This window comes from Rattus norvegicus, chromosome 1 (genome assembly GCF_021556685.1).
Source record: "Rattus norvegicus strain SHRSP/BbbUtx chromosome 1, alternate assembly SHRSP_T2T, whole genome shotgun sequence".
In the NCBI taxonomy this organism is placed as follows: Eukaryota; Metazoa; Chordata; class Mammalia; order Rodentia; family Muridae; genus Rattus; species Rattus norvegicus.
In genome coordinates this window covers 186,707,024-186,727,436 of record NC_141534.1, presented here as the reverse complement: position 1 = coordinate 186,727,436, position 20,413 = coordinate 186,707,024, and the positions used below count along the sequence as shown (strand labels likewise).

General features: G+C 43.7%; 1 protein-coding gene across 1 annotated transcript; it reads left to right on the top strand.

The window, feature by feature from the left end:
• Nucleotides 1-3,061: 3,061 nt before the first annotated feature.
• On the top strand, nt 3,062-18,668 carry Gp2 (glycoprotein 2). Its single transcript, NM_134418.3, is given in 11 exon segments — nt 3,062-3,103; nt 4,173-4,308; nt 6,648-7,091; nt 8,394-8,504; nt 8,985-9,196; nt 9,676-9,824; nt 10,977-11,222; nt 12,173-12,335; nt 14,052-14,136; nt 15,736-15,780; nt 18,383-18,668. Coding segments are annotated over 10 exon segments (1,602 nt in total). The 5' UTR covers nt 3,062-3,103; nt 4,173-4,220; the 3' UTR covers nt 18,442-18,668.
• The last annotated feature ends 1,745 nt before the right edge of the window (nt 18,669-20,413 follow it).

Below are 20,413 nucleotides of genomic sequence, written 5' to 3'. Positions count from 1 at the left end.
GAGAGCACAGCCATTCACCTTCCATTGGTAGAGAGTCATTGTGAGGCTTCATACATGAACAGGAGCCAGACACCCAGAGATCCTAGAGGTCTCCAGACAAAAAGTCACCAATGCTGATGGGAACTCTTTTCTCTGACCCAGCTGTTTCCTGGCCTCCATCAGATACCAGGGAAAGTCACACTTGTGGGTCTGAAGCAAGGGCTGCTGGGACAATGTGTCTTATGCTAAGAGCTCTTATCACACACAGACATACACAGAATGTGCAGGCCTCTTGCTATTATACAAGAGCTGTGCAGGTGGCCCAAAAACTGGTCTGATGCTGCCCAACCCACAATTAGTCTGTGGTCAGCTTGGACTGAATGACGCTATACAGAATGCTCTGTGTTGTGACTTGGGAGCTGCAGACCTTGAAGAGAATGTCTAGGCCATGGAAAACAGGATCAGCAGCTAAAGGCAAAAACTGGGTGAGGAGGGGGAGGAGAAATATCACAATGACGTCTTTGCCCCTTTCTTGTCTTTTCCTTACTTGCTTTCTATCTGCCAGTTACACCACTTTAATGTATCCCTTAGATATTCTGTGCACAAATTAAATGCCAGATACTTTTACAGTAATGAGGAAATAGGAAATTACCGAAATAGAGCCATTTGGTAAAGAAGATACTTTGAAATAATAACTATGAAATGTAACAAGCGGTGACAATCATCGGGGAGGAGAAAAAGGGCAAGGGCTGCATAAGAGAGTAACAAGAGTATCTTTTCCACATAGAATGACAGGGTACAGTCTCTCTGACATGCAGAGACTGAGAGAGTAGGGGGCTGAGCCATCAGCTGGGGACAGATGGCTGGAACAGCAGCAGTGAATATACTGAACCTTGTGTCTTTCCATGAAGGCTGACCAACACCTGCACACCGAAAGCGTGACTCACGAGAGGAGGCCTGACATAGACATTTGCTTCCACCCATTTGTTAATTAAACAAATGCTTTCTCAGTGAAGATCAAAATCCCTGTTCACAAAGCTCCTGAAGACTCAATGGGCAGATTAGTTATCAGGCAAGCAATGTGATTTGAATTGTCCTAGAGAGGTCTGGGAACAGAACCGAGGGTCAGGCAGAATGTAGGTTCGGAAAGGCTTCCTAGCAGAGGTGGTAAACATGAGGTAATCTGGGCAAGGGAAAGATTATTCAAGCATTTGGGGATGAGAAAGAGCCCAGAGAATCTGGCATTAGTGTGAAGTCGAGCTGGTACAGTGAAGTAAGAAAAGAAGTAGGAAGTGTAAAATGGTCAGATCCCTAGGGCATAGAGTGCTGAGAGCAAAGGAAAACACAGGCACAGGAAAAACTGCAGAAACAAGGGGACCTGCATGAAAGCACAGAGACCCATAACCAGCACCAAAATCACCCTTTCACACGATGGTGACCTAAACTTGGATTGGTGAAGTAAAAATAAAGAGGGCATTCAAGACATTGAAATGTTGGAAGTCACAGTGTAGAGCTTCCTGGAATTGAGGCTTGAGGAGAGGAGTCAAGTCTCCAGCTTGGAAGACTGGGAGCAGTGCTACCACTGAGCAAGGTGGATGGTAGAAATAGGGACAGGAGGTGGGGTCAGGGAAGCTGATGAGTTCAGATTGGAAGCTGTTAAGTTTGGGGGACCCTCAAGTGTCTAAACGCGGGAGGAGGAGCCAAACAGAACCTGGAGACTGGTTGTGAAGCTCAGGAGAGGCATCGAAGCTGGGGCTCAGCCTGCGGATGAATTTGACATTCTGTGCTATAGTTTGAATGTGAAATGGTCCTCACAGGTCCCTCTTTCCAACGTGTTTTGCAGGTGGTGGTGTTATCTGAGATGCTGTGGAGCCTCTAAGAGGTGGGGTGCAGTTGGCAGAAGTAGATCACTTGAAGGCAGACCTTTCAATGTTAGGCCTGAGCTCACTTCCTGTCTTGCTCTCTACTTCCTGATCTTTCATGATGTGAACAAATTCTGCCACATGCCCACTGCCACAGACTAAACTCTGTACTATTGTCTCTTCCATGATGGACTGAAGCTCCCTGTTCTGATTGGTTTTCTGTCACCTTGATACAAGCTACAGTGAGTTATCAAGGGAAAGAAATGTTAGCTGAGAAAATGCTTCTGTAATATTGGCTGGGAGAGGGAGAGTCCATTGTGTCTGGGAGTGGAGCCCCTGGCAAATCAACCATACCCAAGGAGAGATTCACACATCCAAGAATATTTGGGCAGTATAATTGGCCTCAGAGGAAAAAGAGATACACAAAGTTGTGTGCACAGGGGACAATGGGGTTAGATATTGGAAGACTTGGAGAAGGAACAGAATCTGAACAAACCTTTAAAGCTATTGTCACAGTTCTGTGCTGGCCAGTGTCTAGGCTAGTCCACTTGTTTTAAAGACTCAGAGGAGAGGCTACACTAGTGCTGATTTTGTTCAAAAGCCTCAGACATCTCTTTTTCATTCTAGAATTCACCCTTTCTAAACATTCCATCAAAAATTGGGTAAACTCTGTGTGCTAAGAATGGGGGGCTCTCAGACCTGTCCCTTCTTTTGTGCACATTCCCAGGCCCCAGGTGAGTCAAGCAGAAGTGTTCTAATGTCATTAGCTAGGAGCAGGAATTGAATTGGATCTCTGCTGAGCAAACAAGCCCATTTGGTTTCTGTCTACTTTGCTTTAGGCATTTTCGCTTCCTTCTTATTAGTGTTTGCTCTGTGGGAATGGACATGACATTAGCTTTGTGGGTTTACTGGAAGATCCAATGTGAGAAAATAATGATTGTGGGGTATTGACTGCGCCTGGTGTCGCCAACCTTAAGTACATATTTCAGTTGCTTACAGAGAAACATTCGTGTGAAACAGCACCTTCTGGAAGAGTTTCCATGCCGGTGGCACAAAAGCCCTTCTTTCGCTACCCTTGATGGTCAATGGCTTATCTTACCTGTGTTCCTTAAGTCCTAGTGCCTGGGAACTTAGTGCCAGACCTACTTCAGCACCAATCATGAAGAGCCACATGGGTGGGGAGTGTCAGTATAAAAGAGGCAGGCAGCAGGCTATGTTCCCACACTGGGCAGAGGAAGGAGGATACTCTGGCTTCTTTTATGGTAAGTCCTGTTCCAAAACCCAGTGGGATTTATTCCTCCCAGTGAGTTTCATCCTCTTTATGTCCTGGACTTGCTATGGCCATCTGCAAACTTTCTGAACCCAGAAGTGACTCTGGGCCTTAGCCATTGTCAAATGGTCCTCAGATAAGTCAGTTCATAGTCCTACTCATAGGTGTCCAATTGGGTTGGCATCTCTAAAAGCATAGTCCTGGATACTCCTCTGTCTCTGTTCTCTTATAATTTATTCATGATATTCCATCAGAAACAGGTTTCTAGCCCCAATTTCCACCCTTTAGAGGTTGTAAGAAATCACCCAGAGGTGCCCTTTCAGGGCACAAAAGGGTAAATGTCACTGGAAGTCAGCAGACATTTTTTGTCTTTATATTGTTTGCTTCTTTCTTGCTTTTTCATTCATTAATTATTTCATCATGTAATTCTTTTTAAACTGGGATGCCAGTGTATGCCCTCTTCTGTACAGAGAGAAAAAGGCTTAGAATAGTCTCTAACATAGTGCCACTTGTGAAATTCCAGAGTGCCTTAGCAGAACCTGATGCATATAATCAAGATAGATAGAACTCTCCTCCCTAGATACCAATAATCATTAGAATTCTTGCCTTCAATTTCCAGAGACTGTCAGTTGCATCTACGCAGGGACTTCGCAGATACTGCTCCTGGAAAGTCTACAGCTCTGACCCACCTTTTGCTAGCTTGCTATGGATTTCATCTTGAAATGCCCGTATTCCCATCCCACTCCATTTCTGCGTGTCATGTTAACAGTTTGGGTTCCGAGAACCTGGACCTGTTGCCATATGTTGGCCATGTAATGTCCGTATTTTCAGAGAAGTTGCTGCATCAATATTATTTGGATTATGTACTCTTAAGACAAAACTTCTTCACCAACAACAGTGCCTTTCTGGAGTGGTTCAGAGACCTAAGTGAGACAAATCATGGAAGGGGCTTCAAGCAAATAGAGTCATATGATAGGTGCTGAGCCGACAGGCGTTTCAACCTTACCCAGGGGCTAAAGGTCTGTTAGCTTGACCTAATGTGAGCCTTTCCTTTTCTATAGATTTATGGAGGATCTGCAGGCTGCAGAATAACCAGCAAGCCTCACTTTATGAAAAGGATGGTGGCTTGTGACCTGCTGTGGCTGGCTGCAGCCTCCTGCCTTCTGACACTGGTATTTCCATCTACAACACATCAAGGTGAGTGTCTGCTCACCAGGGATCCCATCAAGGTGAGTGTCTGCTCACCAGGGATCCCAGAAGCTCCAGGAGACCTGGGGAAGGAGCAGAGGAAGGGAGGAGAAAAGGCTGCTTGGTTGGTTCCAAAACCAGGGAATTGGAAACAAAGACTAGAGAAGAGCAAGGGAGGCAGGACTCTCTCAGAGCCTGAAAGGGAAGGGGAGCCAGGAACCTTAGCTTGTGCAGTCCCTCCAGGAGGTGATTAGAGAGCACAGACTGAAAGATAAGGGAGATCATTCTGCCACTCTATTCCCCTTCTTTATCAAGTTGCCCATCTATAAAAACTAGGTGCTAGATTTAACAATATCTCTATTTTTCAAAGATTCCCCCTCTCTCTCTGTGCATGTGTGTGTGTGTGTGTGTGTGTGTGTGTGTGTGTGTGTGTGTGTGTGTTTTGCTGGCTCTCCATCTTCTGGCCTTGGCCTCCACAATACACAATGCTGAGATTAGAATGAGATATTACCCACACCCAGCTCCCAAGGTCTGCAAATGGGAGCAACCCAGACAGTTCTAGCAAAAGTTCCCAGCTATGCTCAAGGTGCGAATTCGAGCCCTATGGTGGGAGGGTAGGGAGAGAACTGAGTTCTCACTCCCATGGGAAAGCACAGGGTGTGTGGGAAATGAGCCAAGAATAACAAGGACGACAATTCCTCTTCTTAGAGCAAACACATACATGAGCAAAGCTGAAAAGCAGCCTTTTCCTTCCTTTGAAAAAAAGTCTCACTGATGCATATAAGATTGTGAGCCCAAAGGTGTGCTTCACTCATCATTCTACAGGTAACTTGCTGGACCTAGGCTCTTGGGTCTGGCATCATATGGAAGACATCTCATTTAACCTTGAAGGCTTTGTCTCTCAAATGAAGCATACATACCCAAAAGGACCCTGGGAGGGTCTTCAAAAGCTTTAGCGGTTGGATATTTATTTTATAAATATTAACAGAATTAATAGAATCATCCCTACATCCTATGTTTGCATTTGCATATGTGTGCGCGCACACGCACACACACATGCGCACACAGGTGTGCAAGCGCACCATTCTACCATTCCTCCAGTCCCATCCACTTTGCTTTATAACACACTTTCTCAGTCTCAGTGTAGGTTAGGCTGGCTGGTTGGTGAACCCCCAAGGACCTTCCTATTCCCACCTCCCCAGCACTGGGATTAGAAACTCATACCACTGTGCCTAGCTTTTAAAAGCGAGTTCTCCATGCTCAAACTCACATCTTTCATGCTTACAAGGTGCTATACTTACTGAGCTATCTCTTCAGACCCCTACACAAAACTAATTTTTAAAGAGAATCTCTGGGAAAAAAAATCTCCTGAGAGCATCAGCACCTTTCCAGGTTACCAGCCAGGTCAGAGCTGCTCTTAAATCCCCTCTTCCAGCATCTGACCATCCCCTTCGTCGTTTCTCTGGCTCTTCAGACATCCCAGCTCACCCTCCTCTAGAACAGAAATGGGCCTGTTCGGTGAGTGGTTTTCAGTGGAGATAATTTTGGCTTTCGAAACCATTCAAGATGCTTGGAATCTTCAAAAGCAGCCTCTTAATTGGGTGGGTAGAGGCCAAGGGTTCTTTAATTCTATTTGAAGACACCTGTACAATAATAAATAACTCAGTCAATAATATACCAATAATACTAAGTTTGGGGATGATTGACATGTTGCGTCTGTAGATGCTGGCCTGTAATGTTATCTACTGATAGGAAACAATGTTAATTTTATAATACACTAAAAGCCCCCGTCAGTGTGTGTGTGTGTGTGTGTGTGTGTGTGTGTGTGTGTGTGTGTGTGTGTGTTCATGCATGCATGGGAAAATTCCAAGGGCTATAAACAAATTTCTGATTGCTTCTAGAGATGGATCCAACTTAGGATAACTTTTACCTTAAGACATGTATCTTAAGACTCATCTTTTGCCAAACTAAGCAACATGTCAATATTGATTTCTGCTTAACTCACTTTACTAACAACTAAGAGTTTTCTCAGGGAGTATTATACTACATTTATGGGCAAAACAAACAATGGTTGAGCAGGACCTACATGGTATCTTGCTAGTGGCCCACAGAGAAGCTCTTTGTAACCCAGTGTGGGGCAGTGGGGGTTGTACAAGGTGTTGGCCTGGATGTCCTTGCTCCTGATCATTCTGCCTCCTGAATGACAAAGTTTGGTGTTAATTACTGCAATCTGTACCTATTGGTCTCGTTGGGATCAGTAGGACATTCAAAGCAAAATGGAGAAGGGCTAAGAACCCTAAGGGCTTTGGAGTTGCTCAATAAACTCACATGCTCTCTGTTCTTCTCAGGTTATGGAAACCCCAGAAACACCTCCAATGTGGACTTGGACTGTGGAGCCCCCGGCTCATCAAGTGCTGGCATCTGCTTTGACCCCTGCCAGAATCACACCGTCCTGAATGATCCCTCCAGAAGCACAGAGAACACGGTGTCATCAGAGGAGTGTGATAGTCACCTGAGGGGCTGGTACCGCTTTGTGGGTGATGGGGGAGTGAAGATGCCGGAGACCTGTGTGAATGTGTACCGGTGCCACACCTATGCTCCCATGTGGCTGAGTGGATCGCACCCCATCCTTGGAGATGGCATTGTCAACCGCACAGCCTGTGCCAACTGGAATGAAAATTGTTGTTTCTGGAGTTCTGAGGTCCAGGTGAAGGCCTGTTTGGGAGAATCAGGAGAATATCACGTGTACAAGTTACAGGGCACCCCTGAATGCAGTCTGAGATACTGTACAGGTAAGCAGCAGCTGCAGGGAAATGTGAGCTTTAGTGCCCAGAACTCAGTGGAGCTAGAAGAGACAGTCAGGAGGAGACTGAACAAAGCAACCACCACTGGGCTCCTGTCAGGGATACACATGGAAATGTAATTTGGGACATGCCAGGTACAAGCCTGAAATTTACATTTGAGTGTGAGATAGCCTGACTTGTAAATGAATATTGCATAATATTGGGCTAGTTAGGAGGCTTAGCAGTAGAAGTGCTTGCTATGAAATGGTGGGCACATTTAGAGTTTAGATCCCCAGAACCCATGTAAGAAGTGCAACATGATCAAGCATGCCTGCTACTGTGGGAACCAGGGACAGGATGTTGGATCTTAGTACAATGAGAGACCCTGTCTTAAGGGAATAAGGTGAAGAGTGACTGAGCAGGACACCTGACATCCTCCTCTAGCCTCTGTGCATGCATGAGTGCTCACACCCACACATATGTATATAGCACAGACACAGACACAGACACACACACACACACATACACACACGAAGATACATATAGACACACAGAGAGAGAGAGAGAGAGAGAGAGAGAGAGACATTCAAACCCACATAGATATATACAAAGACACTCTGACATACACATAGACTCACACAGACACACACATAGAAACATACACAGACACACAGATAGACACACACAGACACACAGACACAAGCACACACAGAAACATACAAACAATAGGAAGAACCCAAGCTCATTCAAATTTTACTTGTCTCAAACTGTACTCCTCTTAGAACGTGTTTTCTGATCTGAAGCAAAGGGTAAAGCTAACAGCTTGCACTGCCCACAATACACTCACTACCATTCTTCTTTAATCATAGCAGTGCACTGAAACTCCCTACTCAGTACAGGAAGTAGGATCCATGTAGTTGTTCCTATTAGGGTCTGGAACACAGAAAGGTCACCACTGTCCCTGTACCACAGAGCTGGAATAAGAAGAGCTGGTACTTAAACCCAGGCCCTGTAGTGCTGGCAACCATGGAATTAAAATTATTCGTTCTGTCACAGGTTTCTACCATAGGGCTCAAACGGACCATAGCATGGAAAGTAGTTAACATAGTACTTGGCCTGCCAGGCAGTTTCAGGGATATTACTCCCTCTGCTGGGTTTGGGAGCTAGGAAATGTGAATTGTGACCATGGCTCTTCTGGCAAGTATCTCATATGTTTAGAAAGACTGTGATGTAATGAGAGCCTTGCTTTGGGAGGACTTAGACCCACCCTGCTCTGCATCCTAATCTTTCCTCTCCATTCCTTCCCTCTAGACCCCTCCACCGCACCGAAAAAGTGTGAGATTGCTTGTCGTCCCGAGGAGGAATGTGTATTCCAAAATAACAGCTGGACCTGTGTCTGTAGGCAAGACCTCAATGTTTCTGGTGAGCAGCTCCTCGGGCTGAGTAGACAGGGCAAGAGGCATGAGGCTTAGGGGGTTGAGAAGAGGCAGGGACCAGAGGAAGGGGCCATAAAATGGACATTGGGGAAGCCTTGAGTTATAAGCCAGTGAGTTTGCAAGGGTGAGAGAGGGCGGGGCCAGACCAAACTTCCAGGTCAGCTGCTGAAATACTCTAGCAACAAGTGGCTATGGTGTGGGCTTTGGTTTAATCTAGAATAAAGATGAAAACAGGAGGACCATTTTGTCTTCCAAACAGCAGCTAAGTCACATCTGTACCTCAGATGCTTAGAAGTCTTGGAGCAGAGGCCTCCTTACCAGTTTGAGTGTGATTTCTATTGGAGTCCCAGACCCCATCTAGTCTATTCAGCACCTTGATAGGCATGGGGCAAGGCAGAGAATGTAGATGCCCTTCATTGTTTCTAGTCCCCTCTTCACTCCACTGACCTCCCTCTTGGCCTCCTAGACACTCAGAGTTTGCAGCCTCTTCTGGACTGTGGGGCTAATGAGATCAAGGTGAAGCTGGACAAGTGTTTGCTGGGAGGTCTGGGTTTCAAGGAGGACATCATCACCTACCTGAATGACCGGAACTGCAGAGGTACCATGAAAGATGAGCCCAACAACTGGGTGTCCACGACCAGCCCTGTTGTGGCTAATGACTGTGGGAACATCCTGGAGGTAAGTGCTGTTCACGCCCATCGCTACTGGAAGATAAGATCTGTGCTAATGGGAACATCTTCCTAGCTGTGAGATCTTAGGCAAATGTCTTATCCTCTTTGGACCTCCAGGGCTATGTGATTTTACACACTCTGGTCCATGTTAAAGAGCTTAGGCTGGGATTAACACTTGAACTTTATAAAGTGGGCTCTAATATGATGATCTTAATTAAGGGTGGTGAAGGAAGAGCAGGAACATCAACCTCTGGCTCTTCCACAGGGTCAGTCATTCATTTTCTAGTGTTTACTCTGGGCTTCCCATACTCTGGGTTAGCACAACAGGCAGAAGAGAAACCCTACTCCCTGGAGGCCAGAATTCAAGGGGCTCCATTCCTGGGAATACTGACGATGGAACCATACAGATCTGAGTTCAACATACACCTACACACATCTGCATAATAAATACATATGGTTTGTTTTTGGTTTTGTTTTGTGCCAAAGAACAATGGGACCCATGCCATCTATAGAAACACCCTCTCCTTGGCCACTGATTTCATTATCAGGGACTTCCTTGTCAACGTCAACTTCCAGTGTGCCTACCCTCTGGACATGAATGTCAGTCTCCAAACTGCACTCCAGCCCATCGTAAGGTATTGTCTTGACCTTTGATCTTTGACATGTAGCTCTGACATTGATCACACAATCTATAATGTCCACACAGTGTTACCAACCTGCTTCAAGAGCTTCCACTCCCTAATTTGTCCATTTCTGAATTAGAGTTAAGAACTTTCAGCCTGATCAAGACACTTATGAATAGTGAAGACATCCACTATGAGGCAGCACTATACCATTGATAAGTGCTTAAGATGTGCTCAGAAAACAAATACTACAGGAACTGTCTATTGAGAAGAAAGGCAGCAAGCAATGAATCATATCTTAATTAATAATTAGACAATGCAATGTAGAAGAAGCTTGGGGTGTTTTGGGTAAGTGGACACAGGTCCCAGACCTAATCTCTTGGGGTAGAGATCAGAAGGGGATATAGAGGCTTTATTAAAGGCTTGGGATTTAAGTCTACCTTTGAAGAAACAGCACCTATCCTCAGCAGAAAGAGACCGAAACAACAGTCCAGGTGGAATGGGATCCAGGCTTCTGTTTGCATCTGTTTCTCACCACACCTTTGCCTGGAATGAAACTTATTGACCTGGGTTTATTTACATAGTCCTGGAATTGCCAGGGTTTTTTTCTAAACTGTCATCCAGAAATCCAGGGTGCCTGTCCCATCTCCCAATTGCCTCCTGGACTCTCAATTGCAGGATTAAATGGGTTAAAAATGCTGAAGTTCAAATGTTTCCAAGCTTTAAGTGTCTTGGAGCCTATGCTCATAAATATAAAAATGAAAGCCATTCATCTGGTTCAAATGGGTTCATCTGAAGATTGTGGGGTGGAGAAACAGGACATAAGGCTAAAAATAGTGAGCCTATAAGATCTGAACTCAATCCTTGTTGCCCAGGTGATAAGATGGCACTGTTTACTAACTCTTCTTCCTTGAGTAAGAGCTTAATGTACTTGTCATACTGGGTGAAATGGGTACAGATCCTGGAGACAGGCTCAACTGTCTGCCAAGTTCAGTGCTTAGATGCCAATAAGAGTTCTGTTTCAAAGGATCATCAGCTATTAATTTAGAGATCAGAGATGCATCTTCCCATCCCCCATAGCTTTATACTAACACAGGGCTTGATTTAGTTGCCCTTTCTGTTCAAAGCCTGATATACGCACTCTTGTGCTTTCCCTTATCTCAGTTCCCTGAATGTTGATGTGGGTGGAGCAGGAGAGTTCACTGTTACGATGGCACTCTTCCAAGACCAAAGCTACACACACCCTTATGAAGGAAGCAAAGTGTTGCTTCCAGTGGAGAATATACTCTACGTGGGCGCCCTCTTGAATAGGGGTGATACCTCCAGGTTCAAACTGTTGCTGACCAACTGCTATGCCACCCCTTCAGGAGACAGGAATGACATTGTGAAGTACTTCATCATCAGGAACAGGTATCGGGAGACTCTGCGATTTGTTTGTTTTTGTCATAACTAAGTTTTGGGTAAAACCTTCTCCAGTGTTGGCAGAAGTGTAAATTGGTTCACCCCACTTGGACATAATTTGACATAACATATTGTAAGCATCCTGTTTGATCTTGGAATGTTATTCCTGACATATTAACCTAAAGTATTAAAACAAATTGGGTGAGTCCAGTGCAGAAATACCAATCATTTCCCATTTCAGTGTTCTTGATCATTTTCCTGTAAAAGCGTAGCACAATGAAGTGATAATGGACCAGTATATAGATATTTAAATTGATTAAAGTGGACATGATATTACAAACAGTATAGGAGAGGATATGATTGGATATTATTTAATGATAAAAACAAAGGAAATGCTTACCTAGGAAGCGCAAGGCCCTGGGTTCGGTCCCCAGCTCCGAAAAAAAGAACCAAAAAAAAAAAAAAAACCATGCCTATTTTGAGGTCACAATTCAAATGATATTAATGGTCCTTGGTAATATTTGTCTTTGAGTTCAGATGTATGCCAAGCACTGTGATGAGAAAATGAACACGGCAGCCCCATTGAGTGCTTGTTCATATTAGTCATATGAAATGGACATGATTATCTCTGCTCTACAGTCAAGGGACACATGGAGGAATTGGGGAAATGGAGGGCATGATCACATTTCATAGGCATATAATTTTCAGTAATACAGAATTTTTTAAATAATGTGAAAAAAAACCAAATAAACTAGACCATGGAGGGATAACAAGAATAATTAACCAGCCCTGGATTACTTACCTAAAAATGGGGACTTGCCCTAGAAACTGTGAACCCCAAAATTTAAACTACAAAATCTTATTGAGGAATGATGGACTAGAAAAATGTCATAAAAGTATGATGGCAATTTTTCAGTGTTTGGTTAGAAGTTACTCCTTTGCCCTTTTCATTTTCCTAGATGCCCAAACCAACGTGATTCCACCATCAATGTGGAGGAGAATGGGGTGTCCTCGGAAAGCCGATTTTCAGTGCAGATGTTCATGTTTGCTGGAAATTATGACCTAGTTTTCCTGCATTGTGAGGTTTACCTGTGTGACTCCACTACTGAACAGTGTCAACCAGTGAGTGTCTTTTTGGACTGACGCCCAGTAGGTTCTCTATATACATTTATTGGGTTTACAGATGGAGGCATGGATGGAAAGAAGATTGGATAAATGCATAGAGGGAAGGAAGGAAGGTAGGAAAGAAGGAGGGAGAGAGGGGGAGAAAGAAAAGAGAGGGAGGGAGGAGGGAAGAAATTGGCTGTATAGATGAATAACTGGATGGATGGATGGATGGATGGATGGATGGATGGATGGATGGATGCTTGAAGAGGTGGAGAGACAGGTGGATGGGTAGATGACTATAAAAGAAATGGTTAAGGGGCTGGGGATTTAGCTCAGTGGTAGAGCGCTTACCTAGGAAGCGCAAGGCCCTGGGTTCGGTCCCCAGCTCCGGAAAAAAAAAAAAAGAAATGGTTAAAGAAGGACGCTGCACAGACTTTGAGTATCCCCAAAGCCTATTTATGAGTAATCGTTGTCTCTTTAGAAGGCAGAACAGCTTTCCTTAGTATAGCAGTTATTATGAATAATTATGGTATTATAGATTAAGCATAATTGATACAAAGATCTCAAACCCAAAATTGTTCCAAAAATCTTAAAGTTTTTGAGGACCAAGATGAAGTTCAACATGTTTCAGATTTTGGAATATTTGGGTTGCAGAGTCTTGTATTATAGATGAGTAGCTTGTAAAGACTGTGAATATTACCAAAACTGAGAAATTCCCAAATACTGAAGACTTCTTTACCTCAGGCTTTCAGATGAAGGATGTGTGTGTGTGTGTGTGTGTGTGTGTGTGTGTGTGTGTGTGTGTGAGTGTGTGTGTGTGTGTCTTGCTGTGGTAAGGCTTTTTTTAGTCCCCCCTCTATGTCAGGCACTTTCTACCACAGTTCTTTCATTGTTACCTAACTGAGCTCTCCCAATGAAGAAATGAAGCCTCACTATGCAGATAAAGAAACCAGGGATCAGAGAAGTTCCTAACTCAAAGCCCCACACAGAACTAGAATATCAGATTTGAATGGTCCCCATCTGAGCCCATGCATTCACCACTACTGGACACTTTTTTGAATGGCTGATGTTCCTTGAGTGTTTTCAACATGTCTATATGTTGCTACTATTATGGTTTATTTTAATATTTAAAACCAGGTGTGCATAACTCTGTGGTAAAAGGCCTGCTATGCAAGCACAAGAGCCCAAGTTTGGGTACCCAGAATGCATATGAAAACTAGGATTGTGGCATGTATCTATAACCCAAGTCCTGGGAGTGCAGAGACAGAATGATTTTGGGGACTCACTGTATCACCAGCCTAACCAAAATAACAAGCCCTAGGATAACTGAGAGACCATGTATCAAAAAAGTAAGGTGGGCAGCAATGGAGAAAGACAGTTAGTGTTAGTCCTTGACCTTCTTACATGCTTGTATGCATAAATGAATAAATGAATGTATGAGTAACTGACAAAAGAAAACCAAACATGAACTGTTGATTATAATAGACAGATGAAGACATTTGTCCCAATTGTATAAGAGAGAATAGAGATGAGATTCAAACTCAAGTGTGTTAAGGTTTGACTGAATTCTCACAGTTGACAGAAACCACACCATCAGAAAGAAGGCCATATGATAGGATATCCAAGTGCTTAGGCCATGGGTCCACAGATATCCATATCTATATCTGTGATATGCTGTACATAGGGACCGGGTGTTTGCATTCTAATATAATGAGTTCTATGTCTCTACAGTCTTGCTCTACAAGTCGACTTCGCAGTAGTGAACCAGCCATCGACTTAACTCGGGTTCTGGATATAGGACCCATCACTAAGAAAAGTAAGTGGGTGAGACTTGGTACAAGGATAGATGGCCACGTGCTGTTAATTAATCTTAGATGTCTAGAGTCATCAATGCCAGCAGCCTTGGGTTTTTCTGCTTTTTCGGTTCACCCATTAGTGATGAATGTCTTTCTATGAGTTTTGGCATTTATGGTGGTGCCTAAGTGTTAGAGACTAGGTATAACTCTTACATTTGTCAGAATACTTAATCCCTCCATGATTGTTTCCTTTTGATTGGTTAAAATTCAAGGCTCAGAGAGATTAATAGATTTATCTAAGATCACTTGTTTATGATTGGCAGGAGTTAGAATGAAACCAGATGAGTCTATTTCACTGCTTTTCCTCACAGCGTATACAGGGCCCTTTAGGTTGACTGTCCTTTCCAAGGCTATGGTCCTCTGGAGATAGGACAGAGGGGTAGCTAAGCAACCACTCTGTAAGTTTTCATCTATCTTACACAAGTGTCTATAGTACTTTCATGATTTGTATTGCCACCTGAATGGAGGAGTTAAGAGCCTCTCCTACCAAACAAGAAAGAACTTTCTGGCTTGAAGAAATTAAGATGCAGTTATGTTAATTCCTGTCAAATAATATTTTCACTTTCACTCTGTGCCAAACAGTTTTATGTGTATCATCAGCTTTGCTGTTCTGGGCAGCCTCAGGAGGTAACCCTACTCCCGCTCAGCCTCTGCAAAGAACAAGTTGAGCTGTCACATGAAGAAGGCTCTGCCTTGAGTGGTCCTGTCCCCTTATTGAGCTCTCAACTTAGAGCCTTGTGTGATGTCCCAGGACAATTTGAAGAGGAGGATTATGGGCATCCTCCTTGGAAACTAGTCCACAGGTTTTGTTAGCTGTCTGTTTCTGTGACTGGAATTGACTTAAAGGAGGAAAGATCTATTTTGTCTCATGGTTTCGAGGTTTCAGTCCACAGTGACTTGCCTCTAATCTATGGGCCTCTATTCAGGCAGAATGCCACAGAAAAAGGGTGAGGCAGAACAAAGATGCTCAATTTATTGCAACCAGGAAGGGGAAGGGAGAGGGGAGGGGAGGGAGAGAAAAGGAGTGAATCATGGAACTTTCAAACTTCCTGCTTTGAAACCCCCAAGTTTCCCAGGCTATAGAATAGTACTGTGCACATTCAGGGAAGTTTTTGACTCCTTTAGTTGATCTTCTCTGGATAATACACACACACACACACACACACACACACACACACACACACACACACACCCTGAGCTGTGCTTTACCATCTCCTAGGCACCTCTGGTTGACAATGGAAAGTAGCCACCATCGAGGGCTGGAATTCCAGCTCTTGCTACTGTCTGAAAAATCAACATAGCAAGTTCCTTAACATCACTGAGCCTCTGTCTTCCCACTGGCAAATGGGAGATGGAGGTACTTTCCCCACAAATCCATTAGGAAAATTAGATAGAATGTGCTTAGATACGTACCTGCCAGATGACAGAAACCTTCACGGTGAGGACTGCCTGTGAGGGTAATGACTGGGACCCAGGAAGATTGGGATCAGCTGTAGCTCCATGGCAGCAGCCATCAGCGCATGACCAAGGAGACCCTCACCTGCTGCTCTTGCCCACAGGTGTTCAGAATCCTGATACCTCCAACGGGACTCCCCGCAATACAGGTACATGGCTTCCTTATGCTTTTCTCACAGCACTACCAAGTCTTTCCTTTTGTCCTCCAACCCTCTACATCTATGCGTCCCCTTCAATGTGTCAGGCCCTGTGCTTGGAACCATGGCTTAGTGAAATGAGGCTAACCCTAGAGTGGATCTAGCAGTGGAGCCAGGTGCTCAACAGCAAATGTTTACCAAGTAAGACTGTGTGCTCTAGGAACTGATAATACAATGCTGATCAAGTCAGAGCAGGTACCTTCCCTCAGAGAGCTTGTGTTCCAGGATGAGAAATAAATAAAAAAAATAGTTTAGTTAGCAATAAAAGATGGGTGGTGTGATAGAAGTTACAGACATAAGTAATAAAGTCTCAAATTAGAGAGACGTTTATTTCTGTAAGACGAGTGGAATCTTATGTGTAAGAGAATCCAGGATAGAATGATCAGTCAAGGATTCAAGCTCCTTCCTGCTTGCTCTCTCATGTGAGGTCATCAGTTTAATGGTGTAAGTTAGCATCCAGAGTTCAGGACAGGGGAACAATGAAGGAAGTCAGTGAGTGTTGTGGAGCATGTCGGCGGCTGGCCCCCAACACCTCCATTTATGTCTCCTTGTTTATTATCTAGCTATGTGGCCACCCCTGGCTGCAAAGGAACCTTGGAAATGGAATCTCTGTTTGGGATGGCCTATGCCCACGCAGTGTCTGATGGGGTAATGATCAAAGCAGGAAGAGATCATGGATCGGAAGAACTGTTAGAGAAATCATTTGACCTAGAGAGAAAGTGTCTCTGGATCGGGAAGTATTAGGTGAATGGAGCTGAACAGGCAGAAGCAACATCAGCTGACTAAATAAATGAGACATGGGCATAAGATGCTCAGGGACAAGCAGATAGAGGGAGCAGGAGTGCATGGAGGCCTAATTAACCATATCAGAGGAAGTCAAGAGAGTTCAGATGGCACAGTATCCAAATGGGGCTTTGATGAATGAGGTGGAATTTAAGGCCAGAGACATCAAAGAATGTGTTTTGGATAAGATGGAAAACATATTTTTTCTATCCTCTGAAAAACAGATATTTTGAACATAGGCAGGAAAATGGTCTTTTCATGTTCAAGACCTCAACTTTACGGCAGTCTAAATATGTCCCAGGCAAGAACAGTTCAGTGGTAACTTCTATGGTATCCAGAAAATTAAAACTCGTTGTGTGATTTTATGACATGCACAGAGCACAGAGCAAAAGTGCCTGGGAGTCAGTCACCTCAAGTCTCCCCCATTTTCGTCACCTTTTTAGCTTAGCACAGTGATCAGAACAGTGACTTTCCAACCTGCTGAGCTGTCTCTCTTCTTGGGTGGGCTGTGAATGTTGGCACCGTCTAGAGGTGGAGGGAATGGATCTAACAAGAGGCAGCAAGCTGCCACAAGAGGGCTCTGTGGTTCTCATAGTTTGCCATCACTCAGATTCACTTCTGATGCTTCAGCATTAACTAGGTCTCATCTCTCATCGTAAAAACGCTCTGTCATAATTTGTGTGTCTGAAGATCATGTGCTCCCCTCCCCACTCTCTAGTATATCACCAAATTACTTTGAATTGTTGGGGGTAGAGAGATGTCTAATTTGGTAGTGGTGTCAAAGGGGGTTGACATGCTTATACAAAACATCTGCCATCAAATATTTCCCCCTCCCTAACACTGAACATACAATAGTACGCAGAACACACACACACACACACACACACACACACACACACACACACACACACACACGATATCAAAGTCTAGTTTTCAAAACCAACACTTATGCAATGCTTCCCATGTTGTAGGCACATATTTTACATTTTATTTTATTGTGGCATCGGGGATTGAACCTAAGACCACCGGCTTGCCATGTAAGCAGGTTGTCACTGAGATATAGTTTTCAGTCCACAAGTGCTATACTAAATGCTTGATATGAACTGATTTATTGAAATCTTATGAAATCTAATATATCAATAGGTACTATAAATAGTTACATTTTCTATATAAGGAAAATTGGGCAAAAAAGACACATAATGTTTTGTCCACGTCTACCCAGGTAGTTGCGGACCTGAGGTTCCTATCTAAATAGTAAGCCTCAGAGGTGGTGCATTCTAATCATGTCTTTTGGTCTATTCTTTATTAGTCACTGTAAGTGATGCACAAACTCTAGCCAATAACCCTAAATCCTCTATGCCTTTGTGCTAGGGAATACAGTTATGATCTAGTCCTTAGAAACTCATACTCCTCTTACCCTCCGGTAATTCTTGGTAACATCACTATGTTCTGTGAGTCAGATCCAGGATATTTGGCAAATGAGAGAATATGCTGGAGGCTTTTATTACTACCCAACAAGGGAAATTTATAATTTTCATCCTTATTTCACTGACAAGGTCTAGTCTCCTGGTATCACCTCTTTGCAAAGAAGACTGAGAAGATCCCTGTCTGTGTTCCCAGAAGAAAATGGAAAAAGCAGTTGTTGTCCCAACCAAATTTTGAGCTATGCTGCCTTCTGGTTTTTCTGCAGCAAGTGGCAAGGAGGCTATCTGGCATTGACTGCTAAGTGTCATCAAAGCTTAACATTTGACTCGTGTCTCTTGTATTTCAGGGTTCCTGTTGGCCTGGCCCACGTTCTTCCTGCCTGTCTTCCTGGCCTGGCTGTTCTGAGAGTCCAGCTGGGCACCTGGCCTTAAAGTTCTTCCCTCTGGCAACGGCTCATATCCACCGTTCAGTAGAACTGAATCCCTCTGTGAATCATGTGAACAGCCCAGGAGATGCAATGTGTATTGATAACTCCTGGTTAGAGTTGTCCTGATAGTGGGCAGAAAAGGGCAAATCCCATGATTCTTTCAAAATCTCTCTTGTCCTGACAGCCGATGTCATGAATACATGAACCCTTGCATTTATTCTTTGTGATATGTTTCCATTCTGGTCTAAACAGTGAGCCTGGGACACATGCAGTTGTGGGGAGGAGGTTGAAGACTCTCAAAGGGGAGACTGGTTCCACTAGTTCTCTAAGCTCTCCACCACTACAATGGTCCCCAGAACTACACGCATCTCTACACTTGGGGCCTGTACACTGGAAGCATATCAGATGCTTTCCTTACTAATTAGGATTTCTAAAGAGTATATTAAATAATCTGATGATAGTGGATCAAGAAGACCAAAGGAAGTAGTATATCTTACTACACTCACTTACACACTAGGAGTCAGATCACAGAAGCCACGAGACAGCACAGTTTGTCCACCATTCCATCTAACGCACTTCCTGAAGCTATATAGCTGGTTACAGCTGCTTTTCTGTGTGTGTCTCCTGCACCTCAGTTGCACACCACTTCCTCATTCATGGAACTGCAGCGATGATCTACCATCTTGTTGCCCCAGACTCACACTGCTTTAGGGTACTCCCGTTTGCTGTTTGGGTCTCCAGCTCCCCTCAACTGAGGTGAGTTAAGTGGGACCAAGGAACACTAAATAGCCTATGAGACGAACCTCATGGGTGGGTCACAAATGAATGAGACTGTTTCTTCCCATGAACCACTGTGACAGCAGCTTCTGTTTCCTTGTGAGCTTTAAGGTCAATGTCTACTGCATTCCTGTGGAGACTGAATGGTAGAAACTGGCCGACAGCAGAGGTCTGGACATCATAAACTTCTCCCTTCTCCATGGCTGAGTTTCTCTATTCAGTAGATTGAACGGTTTGGAACCAGAACAAGGTTCTTAAATCTTTTAAGTAGTACAATTCTCCTGTTAAGTATACTTCTACATGAACCCAGATAGTCAGAGGTGAAAGGAAACAGACTCTTGGAAGTGTTAGGTAGGAAACTTCACTTTTCAATCTGTGGCTTCCTTGACATCAGGCCCTCACAGCAAGTCCAAGATAACACATAAAGCTACCAGAACAAAATGGTTAGGCTTCCTGAGAGAAATGAACTTGAAATCTCCTTTAGAATAAGTAGATAGGATTCCACCCAACTAGGGCCAAACTTGGAGGAATAAATGTCCTCTGTCTGTCTGCCTTTTTATATCTCTCTATAGCTATCATCTATCTAGCCCTCCATCTCATCTACTTATCAATTTATCTTTCCACTTATGTGTCATACACCTAGCTAGGTAACTAGTTGTCCCTGCTTTTTACTCTGTTTTCAAGTGAGCATGGGATTTGAGAAATAGTCTCTACCTACTCCATCCGCTTCATGCATTTTGTCAACATAAATGTGCTGAATAACTGCTAAATCTCAGGCCCAGGTTCTGGATAAGATAAAACATGAATCATAATCCTTTCCCTCAGACAATCCTGTTAGAACATACTTAAGAATAACACACTTAAATACATATATGCCTGTCCTTGGTTTCTAGTTCTATGCACCTAGATGCTTCTGTATACATTAACATAAAAAGTTTAATAGTTATATATACACACAGACAAACACAGACAGACACACATATAGACACACACAGAGACACACATATAGACACACACAGAGACACACACATACAACAAGGTTGTTAAGGTTATGTGCCTGAGGCTATATCTTCACATACAAAAAGCTATACTTAAACCCTCCAGATCAGCCACTTATATATTTATTACTAGCATGAATAACCTTGTAATGATCAATATTTTTAACATGAACTA